The sequence below is a fragment of the Phalacrocorax carbo genome, chromosome 6 (assembly GCF_963921805.1).
Source record: "Phalacrocorax carbo chromosome 6, bPhaCar2.1, whole genome shotgun sequence".
Taxonomy (NCBI): Eukaryota; Metazoa; Chordata; class Aves; order Suliformes; family Phalacrocoracidae; genus Phalacrocorax; species Phalacrocorax carbo.
The window spans coordinates 21,175,117-21,193,102 of NC_087518.1; the positions used below are offsets into that span (position 1 = coordinate 21,175,117).

At 60.1% G+C, this 17,986-nt stretch overlaps 3 protein-coding genes across 3 annotated transcripts; all 3 read right to left on the reverse strand.

Annotated features, from left to right (window-relative positions):
- Nucleotides 1-580: 580 nt before the first annotated feature.
- On the reverse strand, nt 581-4,536 carry LOC135314025 (PHD finger protein 7-like). The gene is made up of 9 exons (XM_064455696.1): nt 4,494-4,536; nt 4,070-4,161; nt 3,889-3,990; nt 3,490-3,614; nt 2,990-3,259; nt 2,641-2,754; nt 2,379-2,497; nt 1,628-2,189; nt 581-827 (listed from the first exon to the last, which is right to left on the reverse strand). The coding sequence occupies exons 1-9, from the start codon at nt 4,534-4,536 to the stop codon at nt 581-583; spliced, it is 1,674 nt and encodes a 557-aa protein (XP_064311766.1).
- A 2,196-nt stretch (nt 4,537-6,732) lies between these two features.
- On the reverse strand, nt 6,733-10,688 carry LOC135314026 (PHD finger protein 7-like). The gene is made up of 9 exons (XM_064455697.1): nt 10,646-10,688; nt 10,222-10,313; nt 10,041-10,142; nt 9,642-9,766; nt 9,142-9,411; nt 8,793-8,906; nt 8,531-8,649; nt 7,780-8,341; nt 6,733-6,979 (listed from the first exon to the last, which is right to left on the reverse strand). The coding sequence occupies exons 1-9, from the start codon at nt 10,686-10,688 to the stop codon at nt 6,733-6,735; spliced, it is 1,674 nt and encodes a 557-aa protein (XP_064311767.1).
- Nucleotides 10,689-13,511: 2,823 nt separating this feature from the next.
- Nucleotides 13,512-16,840, reverse strand: LOC135314027 (PHD finger protein 7-like). Its single transcript, XM_064455699.1, has 9 exons — nt 16,798-16,840; nt 16,374-16,465; nt 16,193-16,294; nt 15,794-15,918; nt 15,294-15,563; nt 14,945-15,058; nt 14,683-14,801; nt 13,901-14,493; nt 13,512-13,643 (listed from the first exon to the last, which is right to left on the reverse strand). Exons 1-9 carry the CDS (start codon nt 16,838-16,840, stop codon nt 13,512-13,514), a joined length of 1,590 nt encoding a protein of 529 aa, XP_064311769.1.
- Nucleotides 16,841-17,986: the final 1,146 nt, after the last annotated feature.

The window sequence follows — 17,986 nt, forward strand, 5'->3', positions numbered from 1 at the left end:
AGTGTCCTCAGCCATCCCCTTCTACCAGCCACCTTCCAAGCCAAATTCTGGTGCTCAGCGTTTCCTCCTCCCCAGGCTTTCTGAGATTTTGCTCGGCCTTCTGACGCCAGGGCATTACAGAGCTCCGTTGGCTAGATGCCAAGAGAGGTGAACGGTGCCAGGGAGCAAGCACCTCCGTTCAGAGCGAGGTTGTGCATGACCAGAGCTCTTTGGCCAGCTCCCTTTGAGCCCCATTGCTCAGGAGCGCCTCGGAGCTCACAGCGCAATCCCCCTGAAGAGTGCTGCCTGCTCTGGCCGCGTCTAGAGCTCACACCTTCCCAGTCACAGCACTCAAGACTAGAAGGACAAAGTGCTGCCACCGAGTTCTTATGGACCCTCTGCACCTCCATTCCTTCTGCATTGCCTCTTTATTGGCAGAACAGCCCACCAGGGCTCCCAGGTTCCCCTGCCTTCCTCCGAGAGGACAGCCGCTCCCTACTTTAAGGAATCAACTTTCATGCTGCATTAAGGCCTGTCAGGAAGGCACTTCACGCACACACCATGAGACCAGACACACACACCACGAAGAGCAGAGGGTTGTTCAAATCTGTACAGCCACCCCACGGGATTTCCTTTGCGCTTTGGTCACCGTTAGTCTTTGACTCAGCCTTCTAGCTCTCCGCCAGCTTCCGCAGAGCTGTTCGGCAGTCGCTCTGTAACCAAAGCTGTTCTCCTTCTTGCAGTAGAAAGGCACTTGCTGGTCTCCAACAGAAGGGAAATCCTTGCGGATGATTGCCATTTCCAGGCCCCTTGTTACCCTCCCGTAGAGCACATGTGATTTTTTTGCTCTGGAGGGCATACGGCGGGACTCAAGCCCTCAGTAACAGGTACTGCTCTGACTCTGCTGAGCTCTGTGGAGTAAAGTCCTTACCAGGCGTTTGCGATCTCTCCTAAAAATGACTTCTTGGCTTATACTGCAAGAAGGAAGCCTTCAGTTGGTACAGTAGCAATCGTGTTGGGGAACAGGACCCAGAACTGGGGAGCGCCCTTTGGCGACTGTATGAACAGAGTCTACAGAAGCTTTTGTGTCACAAATAGGGATGTGACACTGAACTGAACTCTTAAAGAAAAGTAGCTTTGCCACTTTGCCACAATTCTCCCTAACCTAGGCAAGGAGGATAGGAAATTGGTTACAGGCTTGTCCAGAAGGAAACAAAGTTGAAGCGTGTCAAAAGTCGCTGGGACCAGGACAGGTGATTTTGGTGGGCGAGCCATGAGGGCTGCGCCGGGTGGGCAGGGGCAGCACCCATTGCCAGGAGATGGCAGCAGCGGCACCAACTGGGCCGTGCAGGCCACACTCCTGGGGACAGGGACAGAGGCCCAGAGACAGAGGGGGTTTGGGGGTGGGTGTGAACTTCCCCCGGGGAAACTGAGCAAGATGTGGTGCCAGCAAGGCACGAAGCAGAGGGCCACGGCACTGGGCAGCCGGCCCAGGCCAGCCCGCAAGGAGGGATGTCTGGGGAAGGTGCTGCCTACACGCAGGGAGAAGAGAACCCTCCGTGCCCAGCCCCTAATGCTGCCCCTCCAGAAAGGGAGAGGAGGAGGAAGCCGACAAACGAGTGTGGGATATCCCAGTGCAGAGACTAACAGCTCTCTTTGTTGTGCGGGGGGCGGGGTGTGGATCAGGGCCAGCACTTGAGGACGGTGCACGGCTGGTCCTGCAGCAGCGTCCAGGCTGGCTGTAGGGAGTTTGGGCCCACCGTTGCAATCGGGAATGGTCTCGCATGCGGTCGGGCCCAGGGATGCTGGAGCAGCTGCTGCCCTCAGCTCTGGGGAACCGCGGGAGGGCCCTGGTGCTGCCTGGCTACCGGTGGTGGGGCTGCTGGTCTCTGGTGCCAGAAGGCCATGGGGCAGCCCCACTGCTGCCTGGCTGGAGGTGCAGCTCTCATCACTCGGTGCTGGCGTGTGACTGCTGTTACAGTGTCTTCTGGGCCGGCGAGGGAGTTTGGGCCCGACGTTGCAATCGGGAATGGTCTCGCGCCCGCTGGGGCCCAGGGTAGCTGGAGCGGCGGCTGCTCTCAGGCACTGGGCAGCCGTAGGAGTGCCCCAATGCCACCTGGCTACCAGTGGTGGGGCTGCTGGTCTCAGGTGCCATGGAGGTGACTGGCTGGAGGTGGTGGGGCCGTTAAGCACCAAGCTGGCACTGGAGGCTGTAAGGGGAAGCTGGAAGGTCAAGGGCACGGCTCCACCAGACCTGGGGCAGGATAGGCCAGTGCGGTGCCTCCAGGCCTCCTGGAGCAGAGAGGCCAGATCTGGCAAGCCCAGCACGGGCAGCTGCTACCAGGCCTTGCCTGGCCCCTGGCCCCAGCCCAGGGGCACCCGCGTGCTTTGCCTCTTACCGGTGCCCAGTCCAGCACAGCCGTCGCACTCCCAGCTGGCCGTGCTGTTCCTCAGGTAGGAGCAGCGTTTGTGAGTGCCCTCAGCAGCGCAGGAGCAGCACAGGAGCAGTTGCCAGGGCCTGAGGAAGCAAACGGGTTCATGGCTGTGAGGACGAAGTGACCGTGGCACAGGATTGCGCGGCAGAGCTCTCGATCTTAGCCCTTCCCCTTTGAGAGACAGAGACCCTGTGCAGAGCCCTGGGGTGCAGCTTTGGCAACTTACCCCTCTTCCTCTGCCCGCTCCCTGCCTGCTGGACAAAGGCACTCACTGGCATCACAGCGTCTGTGCCTCTCATATAATTGCTCATAGGCACCATTGTCTTCCCACGACAGTCCCCTTCTGGTGGAGGAAGGGAAAATTGATGAGCCCCTGCAGCTGGGCAAAAGGCAGGTGCAGGGCGTCCCTGCTCTTCTTTCCCTCCCTGCCGTGTTTCCAAGTCCTCCGTGAAGCTGAAGGCCAGACTCACAGTACAGTGGAGAGCCAGGACTGCTGGGACAGGCCCTGGCATGGCATGGCATGGCACAGTGCTCGCACCCTCCTGCCTTGTGAGCTGGGAATAATAAAAACCAACCTCTTTGGGATTTGGATCCCCATGGTGAGCATTTCCATCAGAAATCGATACTCATTTTGACAATGCGGGCAGCAGAAGCCGTAGAAGCCAGCATGACTGGCATGAACCTGGATGCATCCCCTGTGGAACCAGGCGTGTTTGCACGCTGGGCACACCATGGTGCCGAAGGACTTTCTGTCCCCCACAGGGTCCAGGCAGATGAGGCAGGTGGTGGTCTCCTCCGGAGCCGCCTCCACTGCCTGCTCTGGGCGGTGCTCCCAGCAGAAGGACCTGGGGGAAGAGGAAAGGGATGGGCGAGCTGTGGAGTGCTGGGCCCTACCCCAGTGGGAGCAAGGAGGGGAGAAGAGGCATGAAGGAACCCCAGGCATTGCCCGGCTCTGGCTCTGCATGTGGCCGGCTGCTGGCATCTGCCACTGTGGATTCCTTTCTATCTTGGCTTACAGTGGCAGGCAAGCGACTGAAGGTGAGGAGCCTCCCCCATGCAGCCTGGCTGCCCTTACCTGTAGAGCCCAAAGAACTGGGTGATGCATCCACCCTCCACAGCACAGGGGAGATGGAAGCTGCGGTCGCAGCCCATCTCCCGGCAAGTGATGGTGGCCCCGCTGTCACCACAGACAAAGCAGTCCTGGAAAGAGCACAGCAGCCCCCATCAGCGGCAGCCTCAGGGCCTCCACAGCCCGACCCACACCTCCGGGCAGGGCGCAGGATGCGGCCGCTGCTGGGTCACACCCCGCAGAGCCGCCTGGCGGTCAAGGCTCCTGTGCGGGAGCCTCTGTGGACCTGCTGGGAGCAAGACTTTTGTCCCAGAGCGGCTTGAAGGGATTTCTTTCTTGGGGTCTGGGCTAAGCTCCGGCAAACCTCTCCTGGCACAAATCTCCCTGTTCTTGTCAGGTCCTCACCTTCTGCGCTGCCCGGGCGATTGTGCGTTGAATATCCTCAGGCAGAAATCCCACGAGTCCTACTTCCTTGACCCGTTGCTGAAAAAGCTCGTTGGCAAAATACTGCAGAAGAGAGAAGAGGAGAAATCTCTGCTGTCTGACTGTCTGTCGGAAAGCTGGAGGGGGCTCCAGAGGAACTCACCAGGCAAAACACATGGGCACAGACTCCTTGCTTCTCCAGTTTGGGCCCACAGACATCCGGGTCAGCCTCTGCCCGGAGACACAGCATGCATGCTGGAGGGGAGAGAGCAAATGCCAGCGGGAACGAGCACCTGTGCGTGGCCGGGGGAAGTGTCCCTGAGGATTGCTGCCAAGGGCCTGCTCCATCCCTGCCTAGCTGGCTGATGGGCAGGGCTGGAGGCCTTGGAGAGGAAGGGGCCGTTGCAGGCGTGGGGCTCTCAGCGGGTGCCCAGTGCCCAGCCTGGTCCCTGCTTGCTGAGGAAAGGAGGGGCCTTTTCCTGGGGCAGATGGGGAGCTCCTGCCTCCCCCTGCCACCGCTCTTGGCCCCATGCTGACCACCCTGACAACCCCTCTGCCAGGCTGTGCAAGGGATACTTTGCTCTCACCCTGCTCCATGGAGTCGGTGGCCTTCCGCTTCCTTGCGGACATGGCACACATCAACAGTGAGCGTTTGGAGAGTCCTTGTCCCAGCAGCGCTGGGGTGTCTCCTGCAAACGCTCCCCTGCTGGCTCTGAGGCAGAAGCAAGACGCGGGTGAGCTTGCAGCACAGGCCCAGAGCCCCAAGGTGTGGGGCCCCCCTCCTCCCTCGGCAGCCCTGCGCAAGCGCTGTCACTCCCCTACCCTCTCCTCACCTCACCAGGTCACACTGACGCACGGCTGGTGCCCAGCGTTCCTTTATGTGGGCTTGGCCCCGCGGCTTACAGTGGCCGCTGTGACATCAGCACCGCTGGCCTGCGCGCGCCCCCAGTGCGGGCAGGGACGCCCTCGGCCACCGGCCACCCACTGTGAGACGGCCCCCGCCTCACAGGGCTGGGTGTGAAGTGCCAAGGCGGGGGGCCCGAGCCCTCGGCACCCACGTAACCGGGGCGGCTGCTCCTGCAGCATGCGCAGAGTCAAACGCCAGGTCCCCTGGCGCAGCCGTCACGTACGGCACTGTTGGCCAAACGGTGCTGTTCAGGCAGTGTGACTCCAAGGCCAAGGAAAATCTCTGCTCCTGTCCCCGGCATGGGGAGCGCTGCCAGCAGGTCGCGGAAGGTGATCCTTCCCCTCTGTGCCGCACGGGTAAGGCTGCATCTGCAGTACCATGGCCGGTTCTGGGCTCCCTGGTACTGGGGAGAGAAGTGAGCCTTGAGCCTGGCCTGGGCTCACCCATCCCATCCACTCAGAAGTGGCGGGTGGTCGGGGCACAGCACGGGAGCTCAGCATGGCGCCTAAGCGTCGCAGGTGGCCCAACGTCTTTCTCCTGAAGTCCTTAGTGCTTTGGTGACGTGGTGCCCCTGGAACAAAAAGCCGTGCGGGACCACGAGCTGGGGAGTCATGGCAGAAATGGCCTTTTTCCATGGCAATAAACTGCCTTTCAGAGTCGGTGGGGGCCTTTTTCCCTAGCGCGGTAGGAAGCTGCAAGTGGCTGTGGGGCAGCTTTGGAGGCGGTGGGTGGGAGCATTGATTTGTTGGAGGGCAGAAAGGCTCTACAGAGGGGTCTGGGCAGGCTGGATTGATGGGCCGAGGTTTGTCAAGCGTTGGAACAGGCTGCCCAGGGAAGCGGTTGAGGTGCCATCCCTGGACGTATTGAAAAGACGTGTAGCCGTGGCACTTAGGGACGTGGTTTAGTGGTGGACTTGGCAGTGTTAGGTTACCAGTTGGACTCGGTGATCTTGAGGGTCTTTTCCAGCCTAAATGATTCTAGTTCCCATTCAATTATTGCTTCATCACCCTTTGATTACCATTTGATTTTTATTCAATCATTGATTAATTACCGTTTGAGCGTTGCTGAAAACCCTTTTTGTTAACCCCACGACAAACGACTTCTCTGAATAATGCACCTGCGACACCAGGACGAAAACCAGACGGTGTCTCAGGCACAACCAGAGTAGGAAAAAAGGAATGCGAAATCCAGTGTTGGAGCATCCACGTCCGAAATGCAACTCAGGGCCGAGACAGAAACCAGAAAGCCCCAGAAGCCCTTCTACAATAGTAGCTGGCTGACACTGCTGAGAGTGACTAGAGGCTTCCCAGGCTGCCTCCTTCAGCTCCTGCTTTTCAAGTGTCCTCAGCCATCCCCTTCTACCAGCCACCTTCCAAGCCAAATTCTGGTGCTCAGCGTTTCCTCCTCCCCAGGCTTTCTGAGATTTTGCTTGGCCTTCTGACGCCAGGGCATTACAGAGCTCCGTTGGCTAGATGCCAAGAGAGGTGAACGGTGCCAGGGAGCAAGCACCTCCGTTCAGAGCGAGGTTGTGCATGACCAGAGCTCTTTGGCCAGCTCCCTTTGAGCCCCATTGCTCAGGAGCGCCTCGGAGCTCACAGCGCAATCCCCCTGAAGAGTGCTGCCTGCTCTGGCCGCGTCTAGAGCTCACACCTTCCCAGTCACAGCACTCAAGACTAGAAGGACAAAGTGCTGCCACCGAGTTCTCTTATGGACCCTCTGCACCTCCATTCCTTCTGCATTGCCTCTTTATTGGCAGAACAGCCCACCAGGGCTCCCAGGTTCCCCTGCCTTCCTCCGAGAGGACAGCCGCTCCCTACTTTAAGGAATCAACTTTCATGCTGCATTAAGGCCTGTCAGGAAGGCACTTCACGCACACACCATGAGACCAGACACACACACCACGAAGAGCAGAGGGTTGTTCAAATCTGTACAGCCACCCCACGGGATTTCCTTTGCGCTTTGGTCACCGTTAGTCTTTGACTCAGCCTTCTAGCTCTCCGCCAGCTTCCGCAGAGCTGTTCGGCAGTCGCTCTGTAACCAAAGCTGTTCTCCTTCTTGCAGTAGAAAGGCACTTGCTGGTCTCCAACAGAAGGGAAATCCTTGCGGATGATTGCCATTTCCAGGCCCCTTGTTACCCTCCCGTAGAGCACATGTGATTTTTTTGCTCTGGAGGGCATACGGCGGGACTCAAGCCCTCAGTAACAGGTACTGCTCTGACTCTGCTGAGCTCTGTGGAGTAAAGTCCTTACCAGGCGTTTGCGATCTCTCCTAAAAATGACTTCTTGGCTTATACTGCAAGAAGGAAGCCTTCAGTTGGTACAGTAGCAATCGTGTTGGGGAACAAGACCCAGAACTGGGGAGCGCCCTTTGGCGACTGTATGAACAGAGTCTACAGAAGCTTTTGTGTCACAAATAGGGATGTGACACTGAACTGAACTCTTAAAGAAAAGTAGCTTTGCCACTTTGCCACAATTCTCCCTAACCTAGGCAAGGAGGATAGGAAATTGGTTACAGGCTTGTCCAGAAGGAAACAAAGTTGAAGCGTGTCAAAAGTCGCTGGGACCAGGACAGGTGATTTTGGTGGGCGAGCCATGAGGGCTGCGCCGGGTGGGCAGGGGCAGCACCCATTGCCAGGAGATGGCAGCAGCGGCACCAACTGGGCCGTGCAGGCCACACTCCTGGGGACAGGGACAGAGGCCCAGAGACAGAGGGGGTTTGGGGGTGGGTGTGAACTTCCCCCGGGGAAACTGAGCAAGATGTGGTGCCAGCAAGGCACGAAGCAGAGGGCCACGGCGCTGGGCAGCCGGCCCAAGCCAGCCCGCAAGGAGGGATGTCTGGGGAAGGTGCTGCCTACACGCAGGGAGAAGAGAACCCTCCGTGCCCAGCCCCTAATGCTGCCCCTCCAGAAAGGGAGAGGAGGAGGAAGCCGACAAACGAGTGTGGGATATCCCAGTGCAGAGACTAACAGCTCTCTTTGTTGTGCGGGGGGCGGGGTGTGGATCAGGGCCAGCACTTGAGGACGGTGCACGGCTGGTCCTGCAGCAGCGTCCAGGCTGGCTGTAGGGAGTTTGGGCCCACCGTTGCAATCGGGAATGGTCTCGCATGCGGTCGGGCCCAGGGATGCTGGAGCAGCTGCTGCCCTCAGCTCTGGGGAACCGCGGGAGGGCCCTGGTGCTGCCTGGCTACCGGTGGTGGGGCTGCTGGTCTCTGGTGCCAGAAGGCCATGGGGCAGCCCCACTGCTGCCTGGCTGGAGGTGCAGCTCTCATCACTCGGTGCTGGCGTGTGACTGCTGTTACAGTGTCTTCTGGGCCGGCGAGGGAGTTTGGGCCCGACGTTGCAATCGGGAATGGTCTCGCGCCCGCTGGGGCCCAGGGTAGCTGGAGCGGCGGCTGCTCTCAGGCACTGGGCAGCCGTAGGAGTGCCCCAATGCCACCTGGCTACCAGTGGTGGGGCTGCTGGTCTCAGGTGCCATGGAGGTGACTGGCTGGAGGTGGTGGGGCCGTTAAGCACCAAGCTGGCACTGGAGGCTGTAAGGGGAAGCTGGAAGGTCAAGGGCACGGCTCCACCAGACCTGGGGCAGGATAGGCCAGTGCGGTGCCTCCAGGCCTCCTGGAGCAGAGAGGCCAGATCTGGCAAGCCCAGCACGGGCAGCTGCTACCAGGCCTTGCCTGGCCCCTGGCCCCAGCCCAGGGGCACCCGCGTGCTTTGCCTCTTACCGGTGCCCAGTCCAGCACAGCCGTCGCACTCCCAGCTGGCCGTGCTGTTCCTCAGGTAGGAGCAGCGTTTGTGAGTGCCCTCAGCAGCGCAGGAGCAGCACAGGAGCAGTTGCCAGGGCCTGAGGAAGCAAACGGGTTCATGGCTGTGAGGACGAAGTGACCGTGGCACAGGATTGCGCGGCAGAGCTCTCGATCTTAGCCCTTCCCCTTTGAGAGACAGAGACCCTGTGCAGAGCCCTGGGGTGCAGCTTTGGCAACTTACCCCTCTTCCTCTGCCCGCTCCCTGCCTGCTGGACAAAGGCACTCACTGGCATCACAGCGTCTGTGCCTCTCATATAATTGCTCATAGGCACCATTGTCTTCCCACGACAGTCCCCTTCTGGTGGAGGAAGGGAAAATTGATGAGCCCCTGCAGCTGGGCAAAAGGCAGGTGCAGGGCGTCCCTGCTCTTCTTTCCCTCCCTGCCGTGTTTCCAAGTCCTCCGTGAAGCTGAAGGCCAGACTCACAGTACAGTGGAGAGCCAGGACTGCTGGGACAGGCCCTGGCATGGCATGGCATGGCACAGTGCTCGCACCCTCCTGCCTTGTGAGCTGGGAATAATAAAAACCAACCTCTTTGGGATTTGGATCCCCATGGTGAGCATTTCCATCAGAAATCGATACTCATTTTGACAATGCGGGCAGCAGAAGCCGTAGAAGCCAGCATGACTGGCATGAACCTGGATGCATCCCCTGTGGAACCAGGCGTGTTTGCACGCTGGGCACACCATGGTGCCGAAGGACTTTCTGTCCCCCACAGGGTCCAGGCAGATGAGGCAGGTGGTGGTCTCCTCCGGAGCCGCCTCCACTGCCTGCTCTGGGCGGTGCTCCCAGCAGAAGGACCTGGGGGAAGAGGAAAGGGATGGGCGAGCTGTGGAGTGCTGGGCCCTACCCCAGTGGGAGCAAGGAGGGGAGAAGAGGCATGAAGGAACCCCAGGCATTGCCCGGCTCTGGCTCTGCATGTGGCCGGCTGCTGGGATCTGCCACTGTGGATTCCTTTCTATCTTGGCTTACAGTGGCAGGCAAGCGACTGAAGGTGAGGAGCCTCCCCCATGCAGCCTGGCTGCCCTTACCTGTAGAGCCCAAAGAACTGGGTGATGCATCCACCCTCCACAGCACAGGGGAGATGGAAGCTGCGGTCGCAGCCCATCTCCCGGCAAGTGATGGTGGCCCCGCTGTCACCACAGACAAAGCAGTCCTGGAAAGAGCACAGCAGCCCCCATCAGCGGCAGCCTCAGGGCCTCCACAGCCCGACCCACACCTCCGGGCAGGGCGCAGGATGCGGCCGCTGCTGGGTCACACCCCGCAGAGCCGCCTGGCGGTCAAGGCTCCTGTGCGGGAGCCTCTGTGGACCTGCTGGGAGCAAGACTTTTGTCCCAGAGCGGCTTGAAGGGATTTCTTTCTTGGGGTCTGGGCTAAGCTCCGGCAAACCTCTCCTGGCACAAATCTCCCTGTTCTTGTCAGGTCCTCACCTTCTGCGCTGCCCGGGCGATTGTGCGTTGAATATCCTCAGGCAGAAATCCCACGAGTCCTACTTCCTTGACCCGTTGCTGAAAAAGCTCGTTGGCAAAATACTGCAGAAGAGAGAAGAGGAGAAATCTCTGCTGTCTGACTGTCTGTCGGAAAGCTGGAGGGGGCTCCAGAGGAACTCACCAGGCAAAACACATGGGCACAGACTCCTTGCTTCTCCAGTTTGGGCCCACAGACATCCGGGTCAGCCTCTGCCCGGAGACACAGCATGCATGCTGGAGGGGAGAGAGCAAATGCCAGCGGGAACGAGCACCTGTGCGTGGCCGGGGGAAGTGTCCCTGAGGATTGCTGCCAAGGGCCTGCTCCATCCCTGCCTAGCTGGCTGATGGGCAGGGCTGGAGGCCTTGGAGAGGAAGGGGCCGTTGCAGGCGTGGGGCTCTCAGCGGGTGCCCAGTGCCCAGCCTGGTCCCTGCTTGCTGAGGAAAGGAGGGGCCTTTTCCTGGGGCAGATGGGGAGCTCCTGCCTCCCCCTGCCACCGCTCTTGGCCCCATGCTGACCACCCTGACAACCCCTCTGCCAGGCTGTGCAAGGGATACTTTGCTCTCACCCTGCTCCATGGAGTCGGTGGCCTTCCGCTTCCTTGCGGACATGGCACACATCAACAGTGAGCGTTTGGAGAGTCCTTGTCCCAGCAGCGCTGGGGTGTCTCCTGCAAACGCTCCCCTGCTGGCTCTGAGGCAGAAGCAAGACGCGGGTGAGCTTGCAGCACAGGCCCAGAGCCCCAAGGTGTGGGGCCCCCCTCCTCCCTCGGCAGCCCTGCGCAAGCGCTGTCACTCCCCTACCCTCTCCTCACCTCACCAGGTCACACTGACGCACGGCTGGTGCCCAGCGTTCCTTTATGTGGGCTTGGCCCCGCGGCTTACAGTGGCCGCTGTGACATCAGCACCGCTGGCCTGCGCGCGCCCCCAGTGCGGGCAGGGACGCCCTCGGCCACCTGCCACCCACTGTGAGACGGCCCCCGCCTCACAGGGCTGGGTGTGAAGTGCCAAGGCGGGGGGCCCGAGCCCTCGGCACCCACGTAACCGGGGCGGCTGCTCCTGCAGCATGCGCAGAGTCAAACGCCAGGTCCCCTGGCGCAGCCGTCACGTACGGCACTGTTGGCCAAACGGTGCTGTTCAGGCAGTGTGACTCCAAGGCCAAGGAAAATCTCTGCTCCTGTCCCCGGCATGGGGAGCGCTGCCAGCAGGTCGCGGAAGGTGATCCTTCCCCTCTGTGCCGCACGGGTAAGGCTGCATCTGCAGTACCATGGCCGGTTCTGGGCTCCCTGGTACTGGGGAGAGAAGTGAGCCTTGAGCCTGGCCTGGGCTCACCCATCCCATCCACTCAGAAGTGGCGGGTGGTCGGGGCACAGCACGGGAGCTCAGCATGGCGCCTAAGCGTCGCAGGTGGCCCAACGTCTTTCTCCTGAAGTCCTTAGTGCTTTGGTGACGTGGTGCCCCTGGAACAAAAAGCCGTGCGGGACCACGAGCTGGGGAGTCATGGCAGAAATGGCCTTTTTCCATGGCAATAAACTGCCTTTCAGAGTCGGTGGGGGCCTTTTTCCCTAGCGCGGTAGGAAGCTGCAAGTGGCTGTGGGGCAGCTTTGGAGGCGGTGGGTGGGAGCATTGATTTGTTGGAGGGCAGAAAGGCTCTACAGAGGGGTCTGGGCAGGCTGGATTGATGGGCCGAGGTTTGTCAAGCGTTGGAACAGGCTGCCCAGGGAAGCGGTTGAGGTGCCATCCCTGGACGTATTGAAAAGACGTGTAGCCGTGGCACTTAGGGACGTGGTTTAGTGGTGGACTTGGCAGTGTTAGGTTACCAGTTGGACTCGGTGATCTTAAGGGTCTTTTCCAGCCTAAATGATTCTAGTTCCCATTCAATTATTGCTTCATCACCCTTTGATTACCATTTGATTTTTATTCAATCATTGATTAATTACCGTTTGAGCGTTGCTGAAAACCCTTTTTGTTAACCCCACGACAAACGACTTCTCTGAATAATGCACCTGCGACACCAGGACGAAAACCAGACGGTGTCTCAGGCACAACCAGAGTAGGAAAAAAGGAATGCGAAATCCAGTGTTGGAGCATCCACGTCCGAAATGCAACTCAGGGCCGAGACAGAAACCAGAAAGCCCCAGAAGCCCTTCTACAATAGTAGCTGGCTGACACTGCTGAGAGTGACTAGAGGCTTCCCAGGCTGCCTCCTTCAGCTCCTGCTTTTCAAGTGTCCTCAGCCATCCCCTTCTACCAGCCACCTTCCAAGCCAAATTCTGGTGCTCAGCGTTTCCTCCTCCCCAGGCTTTCTGAGATTTTGCTTGGCCTTCTGACGCCAGGGCATTACAGAGCTCCGTTGGCTAGATGCCAGGAGAGGTGAACGGTGCCAGGGAGCAAGCACCTCCGTTCAGAGCGAGGTTGTGCATGACCAGAGCTCTTTGGCCAGCTCCCTTTGAGCCCCATTGCTCAGGAGCGCCTCGGAGCTCACAGCGCAATCCCCCTGAAGAGTGCTGCCTGCTCTGGCCGCGTCTAGAGCTCACACCTTCCCAGTCACAGCACTCAAGACTAGAAGGACAAAGTGCTGCCACCGAGTTCTCTTATGGACCCTCTGCACCTCCATTCCTTCTGCATTGCCTCTTTATTGGCAGAACAGCCCACCAGGGCTCCCAGGTTCCCCTGCCTTCCTCCGAGAGGACAGCCGCTCCCTACTTTAAGGAATCAACTTTCATGCTGCATTAAGGCCTGTCAGGAAGGCACTTCACGCACACACCATGAGACCAGACACACACACCACGAAGAGCAGAGGGTTGTTCAAATCTGTACAGCCACCCCACAGGATTTCCTTTGCGCTTTGGTCACCGTTAGTCTTTGACTCAGCCTTCTAGCTCTCCGCCAGCTTCCGCAGAGCTGTTCGGCAGTCGCTCTGTAACCAAAGCTGTTCTCCTTCTTGCAGTAGAAAGGCACTTGCTGGTCTCCAACAGAAGGGAAATCCTTGCGGATGATTGCCATTTCCAGGCCCCTTGTTACCCTCCCGTAGAGCACATGTGATTTTTTTGCTCTGGAGGGCATACGGCGGGACTCAAGCCCTCAGTAACAGGTACTGCTCTGACTCTGCTGAGCTCTGTGGAGTAAAGTCCTTCCCAGGCGTTTGCGATCTCTCCTAAAAATGACTTCTTGGCTTATACTGCAAGAAGGAAGCCTTCAGTTGGTACAGTAGCAATCGTGTTGGGGAACAAGACCCAGAACTGGGGAGCGCCCTTAGGCGACTGTATGAACAGAGTCTACAGAAGCTTTTGTGTCACAAATAGGGATGTGACACTGAACTGAACTCTTAAAGAAAAGTAGCTTTGCCACTTTGCCACAATTCTCCCTAACCTAGGCAAGGAGGATAGGAAATTGGTTACAGGCTTGTCCAGAAGGAAACAAAGTTGAAGCGTGTCAAAAGTCGCTGGGACCAGGACAGGTGATTTTGGTGGGCGAGCCATGAGGGCTGCGCCGGGTGGGCAGGGGCAGCACCCATTGCCAGGAGATGGCAGCAGCGGCACCAACTGGGCCGTGCAGGCCACACTCCTGGGGACAGGGACAGAGGCCCAGAGACAGAGGGGGTTTGGGGGTGGGTGTGAACTTCCCCCGGGGAAACTGAGCAAGATGTGGTGCCAGCAAGGCACGAAGCAGAGGGCCACGGCGCTGGGCAGCCGGCCCAGGCCAGCCCGCAAGGAGGGATGTCTGGGGAAGGTGCTGCCTACACGCAGGGAGAAGAGAACCCTCCGTGCCCAGCCCCTAATGCTGCCCCTCCAGAAAGGGAGAGGAGGAGGAAGCCGACAAACGAGTGTGGGATATCCCAGTGCAGAGACTAACAGCTCTCTTTGTTGTGCGGGGGGCAGGGTGTGGATCAGGGCCAGCACTTGAGGACGGTGCACGGCTGGTCCTGCAGCAGCGTCCAGGCTGGCTGTAGGGAGTTTGGGCCCACCGTTGCAATCGGGAATGGTCTCGCATGCGGTCGGGCCCAGGGATGCTGGAGCAGCTGCTGCCCTCAGCTCTGGGGAACCGCGGGAGGGCCCTGGTGCTGCCTGGCTACCGGTGGTGGGGCTGCTGGTCTCTGGTGCCAGAAGGCCATGGGGCAGCCCCACTGCTGCCTGGCTGGAGGTGCAGCTCTCATCACTCGGTGCTGGCGTGTGACTGCTGTTACAGTGTCTTCTGGGCCGGCGAGGGAGTTTGGGCCCGACGTTGCAATCGGGAATGGTCTCGCGCCCGCTGGGGCCCAGGGTAGCTGGAGCGGCGGCTGCTCTCAGGCACTGGGCAGCCGTAGGAGTGCCCCAATGCCACCTGGCTACCAGTGGTGGGGCTGCTGGTCTCAGGTGCCATGGAGGTGACTGGCTGGAGGTGGTGGGGCCGTTAAGCACCAAGCTGGCACTGGAGGCTGTAAGGGGAAGCTGGAAGGTCAAGGGCACGGCTCCACCAGACCTGGGGCAGGATAGGCCAGTGCGGTGCCTCCAGGCCTCCTGGAGCAGAGAGGCCAGATCTGGCAAGCCCAGCACGGGCAGCTGCTACCAGGCCTTGCCTGGCCCCTGGCCCCAGCCCAGGGGCACCCGCGTGCTTTGCCTCTTACCGGTGCCCAGTCCAGCACAGCCGTCGCACTCCCAGCTGGCCGTGCTGTTCCTCAGGTAGGAGCAGCGTTTGTGAGTGCCCTCAGCAGCGCAGGAGCAGCACAGGAGCAGTTGCCAGGGCCTGAGGAAGCAAACGGGTTCATGGCTGTGAGGACGAAGTGACCGTGGCACAGGATTGCGCGGCAGAGCTCTCGATCTTAGCCCTTCCCCTTTGAGAGACAGAGACCCTGTGCAGAGCCCTGGGGTGCAGCTTTGGCAACTTACCCCTCTTCCTCTGCCCGCTCCCTGCCTGCTGGACAAAGGCACTCACTGGCATCACAGCGTCTGTGCCTCTCATATAATTGCTCATAGGCACCATTGTCTTCCCACGACAGTCCCCTTCTGGTGGAGGAAGGGAAAATTGATGAGCCCCTGCAGCTGGGCAAAAGGCAGGTGCAGGGCGTCCCTGCTCTTCTTTCCCTCCCTGCCGTGTTTCCAAGTCCTCCGTGAAGCTGAAGGCCAGACTCACAGTACAGTGGAGAGCCAGGACTGCTGGGACAGGCCCTGGCATGGCATGGCATGGCACAGTGCTCGCACCCTCCTGCCTTGTGAGCTGGGAATAATAAAAACCAACCTCTTTGGGATTTGGATCCCCATGGTGAGCATTTCCATCAGAAATCGATACTCATTTTGACAATGCGGGCAGCAGAAGCCGTAGAAGCCAGCATGACTGGCATGAACCTGGATGCATCCCCTGTGGAACCAGGCGTGTTTGCACGCTGGGCACACCATGGTGCCGAAGGACTTTCTGTCCCCCACAGGGTCCAGGCAGATGAGGCAGGTGGTGGTCTCCTCCGGAGCCGCCTCCACTGCCTGCTCTGGGCGGTGCTCCCAGCAGAAGGACCTGGGGGAAGAGGAAAGGGATGGGCGAGCTGTGGAGTGCTGGGCCCTACCCCAGTGGGAGCAAGGAGGGGAGAAGAGGCATGAAGGAACCCCAGGCATTGCCCGGCTCTGGCTCTGCATGTGGCCGGCTGCTGGGATCTGCCACTGTGGATTCCTTTCTATCTTGGCTTACAGTGGCAGGCAAGCGACTGAAGGTGAGGAGCCTCCCCCATGCAGCCTGGCTGCCCTTACCTGTAGAGCCCAAAGAACTGGGTGATGCATCCACCCTCCACAGCACAGGGGAGATGGAAGCTGCGGTCGCAGCCCATCTCCCGGCAAGTGATGGTGGCCCCGCTGTCACCACAGACAAAGCAGTCCTGGAAAGAGCACAGCAGCCCCCATCAGCGGCAGCCTCAGGGCCTCCACAGCCCGACCCACACCTCCGGGCAGGGCGCAGGATGCGGCCGCTGCTGGGTCACACCCCGCAGAGCCGCCTGGCGGTCAAGGCTCCTGTGCGGGAGCCTCTGTGGACCTGCTGGGAGCAAGACTTTTGTCCCAGAGCGGCTTGAAGGGATTTCTTTCTTGGGGTCTGGGCTAAGCTCCGGCAAACCTCTCCTGGCACAAATCTCCCTGTTCTTGTCAGGTCCTCACCTTCTGCGCTGCCCGGGCGATTGTGCGTTGAATATCCTCAGGCAGAAATCCCACGAGTCCTACTTCCTTGACCCGTTGCTGAAAAAGCTCGTTGGCAAAATACTGCAGAAGAGAGAAGAGGAGAAATCTCTGCTGTCTGACTGCCTGTCGGAAAGCTGGAGGGGGCTCCAGAGGAACTCACCAGGCAAAACACATGGGCACAGACTCCTTGCTTCTCCAGTTTGGGCCCACAGACATCCGGGTCAGCCTCTGCCCGGAGACACAGCATGCATGCTGGAGGGGAGAGAGCAAATGCCAGCGGGAACGAGCACCTGTGCGTGGCCGGGGGAAGTGTCCCTGAGGATTGCTGCCAAGGGCCTGCTCCATCCCTGCCTAGCTGGCTGATGGGCAGGGCTGGAGGCCTTGGAGAGGAAGGGGCCGTTGCAGGCGTGGGGCTCTCAGCGGGTGCCCAGTGCCCAGCCTGGTCCCTGCTTGCTGAGGAAAGGAGGGGCCTTTTCCTGGGGCAGATGGGGAGCTCCTGCCTCCCCCTGCCACCGCTCTTGGCCCCATGCTGACCACCCTGACAACCCCTCTGCCAGGCTGTGCAAGGGATACTTTGCTCTCACCCTGCTCCATGGAGTCGGTGGCCTTCCGCTTCCTTGCGGACATGGCACACATCAACAGTGAGCGTTTGGAGAGTCCTTGTCCCAGCAGCACTGGGGTGTCTCCTGCAAACGCTCCCCTGCTGGCTCTGAGGCAGAAGCAAGACGCGGGTGAGCTTGCAGCACAGGCCCAGAGCCCCAAGGTGTGGGGCCCCCCTCCTCCCTCGGCAGCCCTGCGCAAGCGCTGTCACTCCCCTACCCTCTCCTCACCTCACCAGGTCACACTGACGCACGGCTGGTGCCCAGCGTTCCTTTATGTGGGCTTGGCCCCGCGGCTTACAGTGGCCGCTGTGACATCAGCACCGCTGGCCTGCGCGCGCCCCCAGTGCGGGCAGGGACGCCCTCGGCCACCTGCCACCCACTGTGAGACGGCCCCCGCCTCACAGGGCTGGGTGTGAAGTGCCAAGGCGGGGGGCCCGAGCCCTCGGCACCCACGTAACCGGGGCGGCTGCTCCTGCAGCATGCGCAGAGTCAAACGCCAGGTCCCCTGGCGCAGCCGTCACGTACGGCACTGTTGGCCAAACGGTGCTGTTCAGGCAGTGTGACTCCAAGGCCAAGGAAAATCTCTGCTCCTGTCCCCGGCATGGGGAGCGCTGCCAGCAGGTCGCGGAAGGTGATCCTTCCCCTCTGTGCCGCACGGGTAAGGCTGCATCTGCAGTACCATGGCCGGTTCTGGGCTCCCTGGTACTGGGGAGAGAAGTGAGCCTTGAGCCTGGCCTGGGCTCACCCATCCCATCCACTCAGAAGTGGCGGGTGGTCGGGGCACAGCACGGGAGCTCAGCATGGCGCCTAAGCGTCGCAGGTGGCCCAACGTCTTTCTCCTGAAGTCCTTAGTGCTTTGGTGACGTGGTGCCCCTGGAACAAAAAGCCGTGCGGGACCACGAGCTGGGGAGTCATGGCAGAAATGGCCTTTTTCCATGGCAATAAACTGCCTTTCAGAGTCGGTGGGGGCCTTTTTCCCTAGCGCGGTAGGAAGCTGCAAGTGGCTGTGGGGCAGCTTTGGAGGCGGTGGGTGGGAGCATTGATTTGTTGGAGGGCAGAAAGGCTCTACAGAGGGGTCTGGGCAGGCTGGATTGATGGGCCGAGGTTTGTCAAGCGTTGGAACAGGCTGCCCAGGGAAGCGGTTGAGGTGCCATCCCTGGACGTATTGAAA

What these genes read in the sequence shown, in the direction of transcription:
- LOC135314025 (XM_064455696.1), bottom strand. Translation starts at nt 4,536, where the DNA reads ATGTCCGCAAGGAAGCGGAAGGCCACCGACTCCATGGAGCAGG. An exon ending in CACCGACTCCATGGAGCAGG is followed by an intron (nt 4,162 to 4,493) that starts GTGAGAGCAAAG and finishes TCTCCCCTCCAG; the next exon opens with CATGCATGCTGTGTCTCCGG. An exon ending in CCCGCACAACAAAGAGAGCT is followed by an intron (nt 828 to 1,627) that starts GTTAGTCTCTGC and finishes TATGCCCTCCAG; the next exon opens with AGCAAAAAAATCACATGTGC.
- LOC135314026 (XM_064455697.1), bottom strand. Translation starts at nt 10,688, where the DNA reads ATGTCCGCAAGGAAGCGGAAGGCCACCGACTCCATGGAGCAGG. An exon ending in TCGCCCGGGCAGCGCAGAAG is followed by an intron (nt 9,767 to 10,040) that starts GTGAGGACCTGA and finishes TGCTCTTTCCAG; the next exon opens with GACTGCTTTGTCTGTGGTGA. An exon ending in CAGTTCTTTGGGCTCTACAG is followed by an intron (nt 9,412 to 9,641) that starts GTAAGGGCAGCC and finishes CTCTTCCCCCAG; the next exon opens with GTCCTTCTGCTGGGAGCACC.
- LOC135314027 (XM_064455699.1), bottom strand. Translation starts at nt 16,840, where the DNA reads ATGTCCGCAAGGAAGCGGAAGGCCACCGACTCCATGGAGCAGG. An exon ending in CAGTTCTTTGGGCTCTACAG is followed by an intron (nt 15,564 to 15,793) that starts GTAAGGGCAGCC and finishes CTCTTCCCCCAG; the next exon opens with GTCCTTCTGCTGGGAGCACC. An exon ending in CTGTGCTGGACTGGGCACCG is followed by an intron (nt 14,494 to 14,682) that starts GTAAGAGGCAAA and finishes TTCCCCTTACAG; the next exon opens with CCTCCAGTGCCAGCTTGGTG.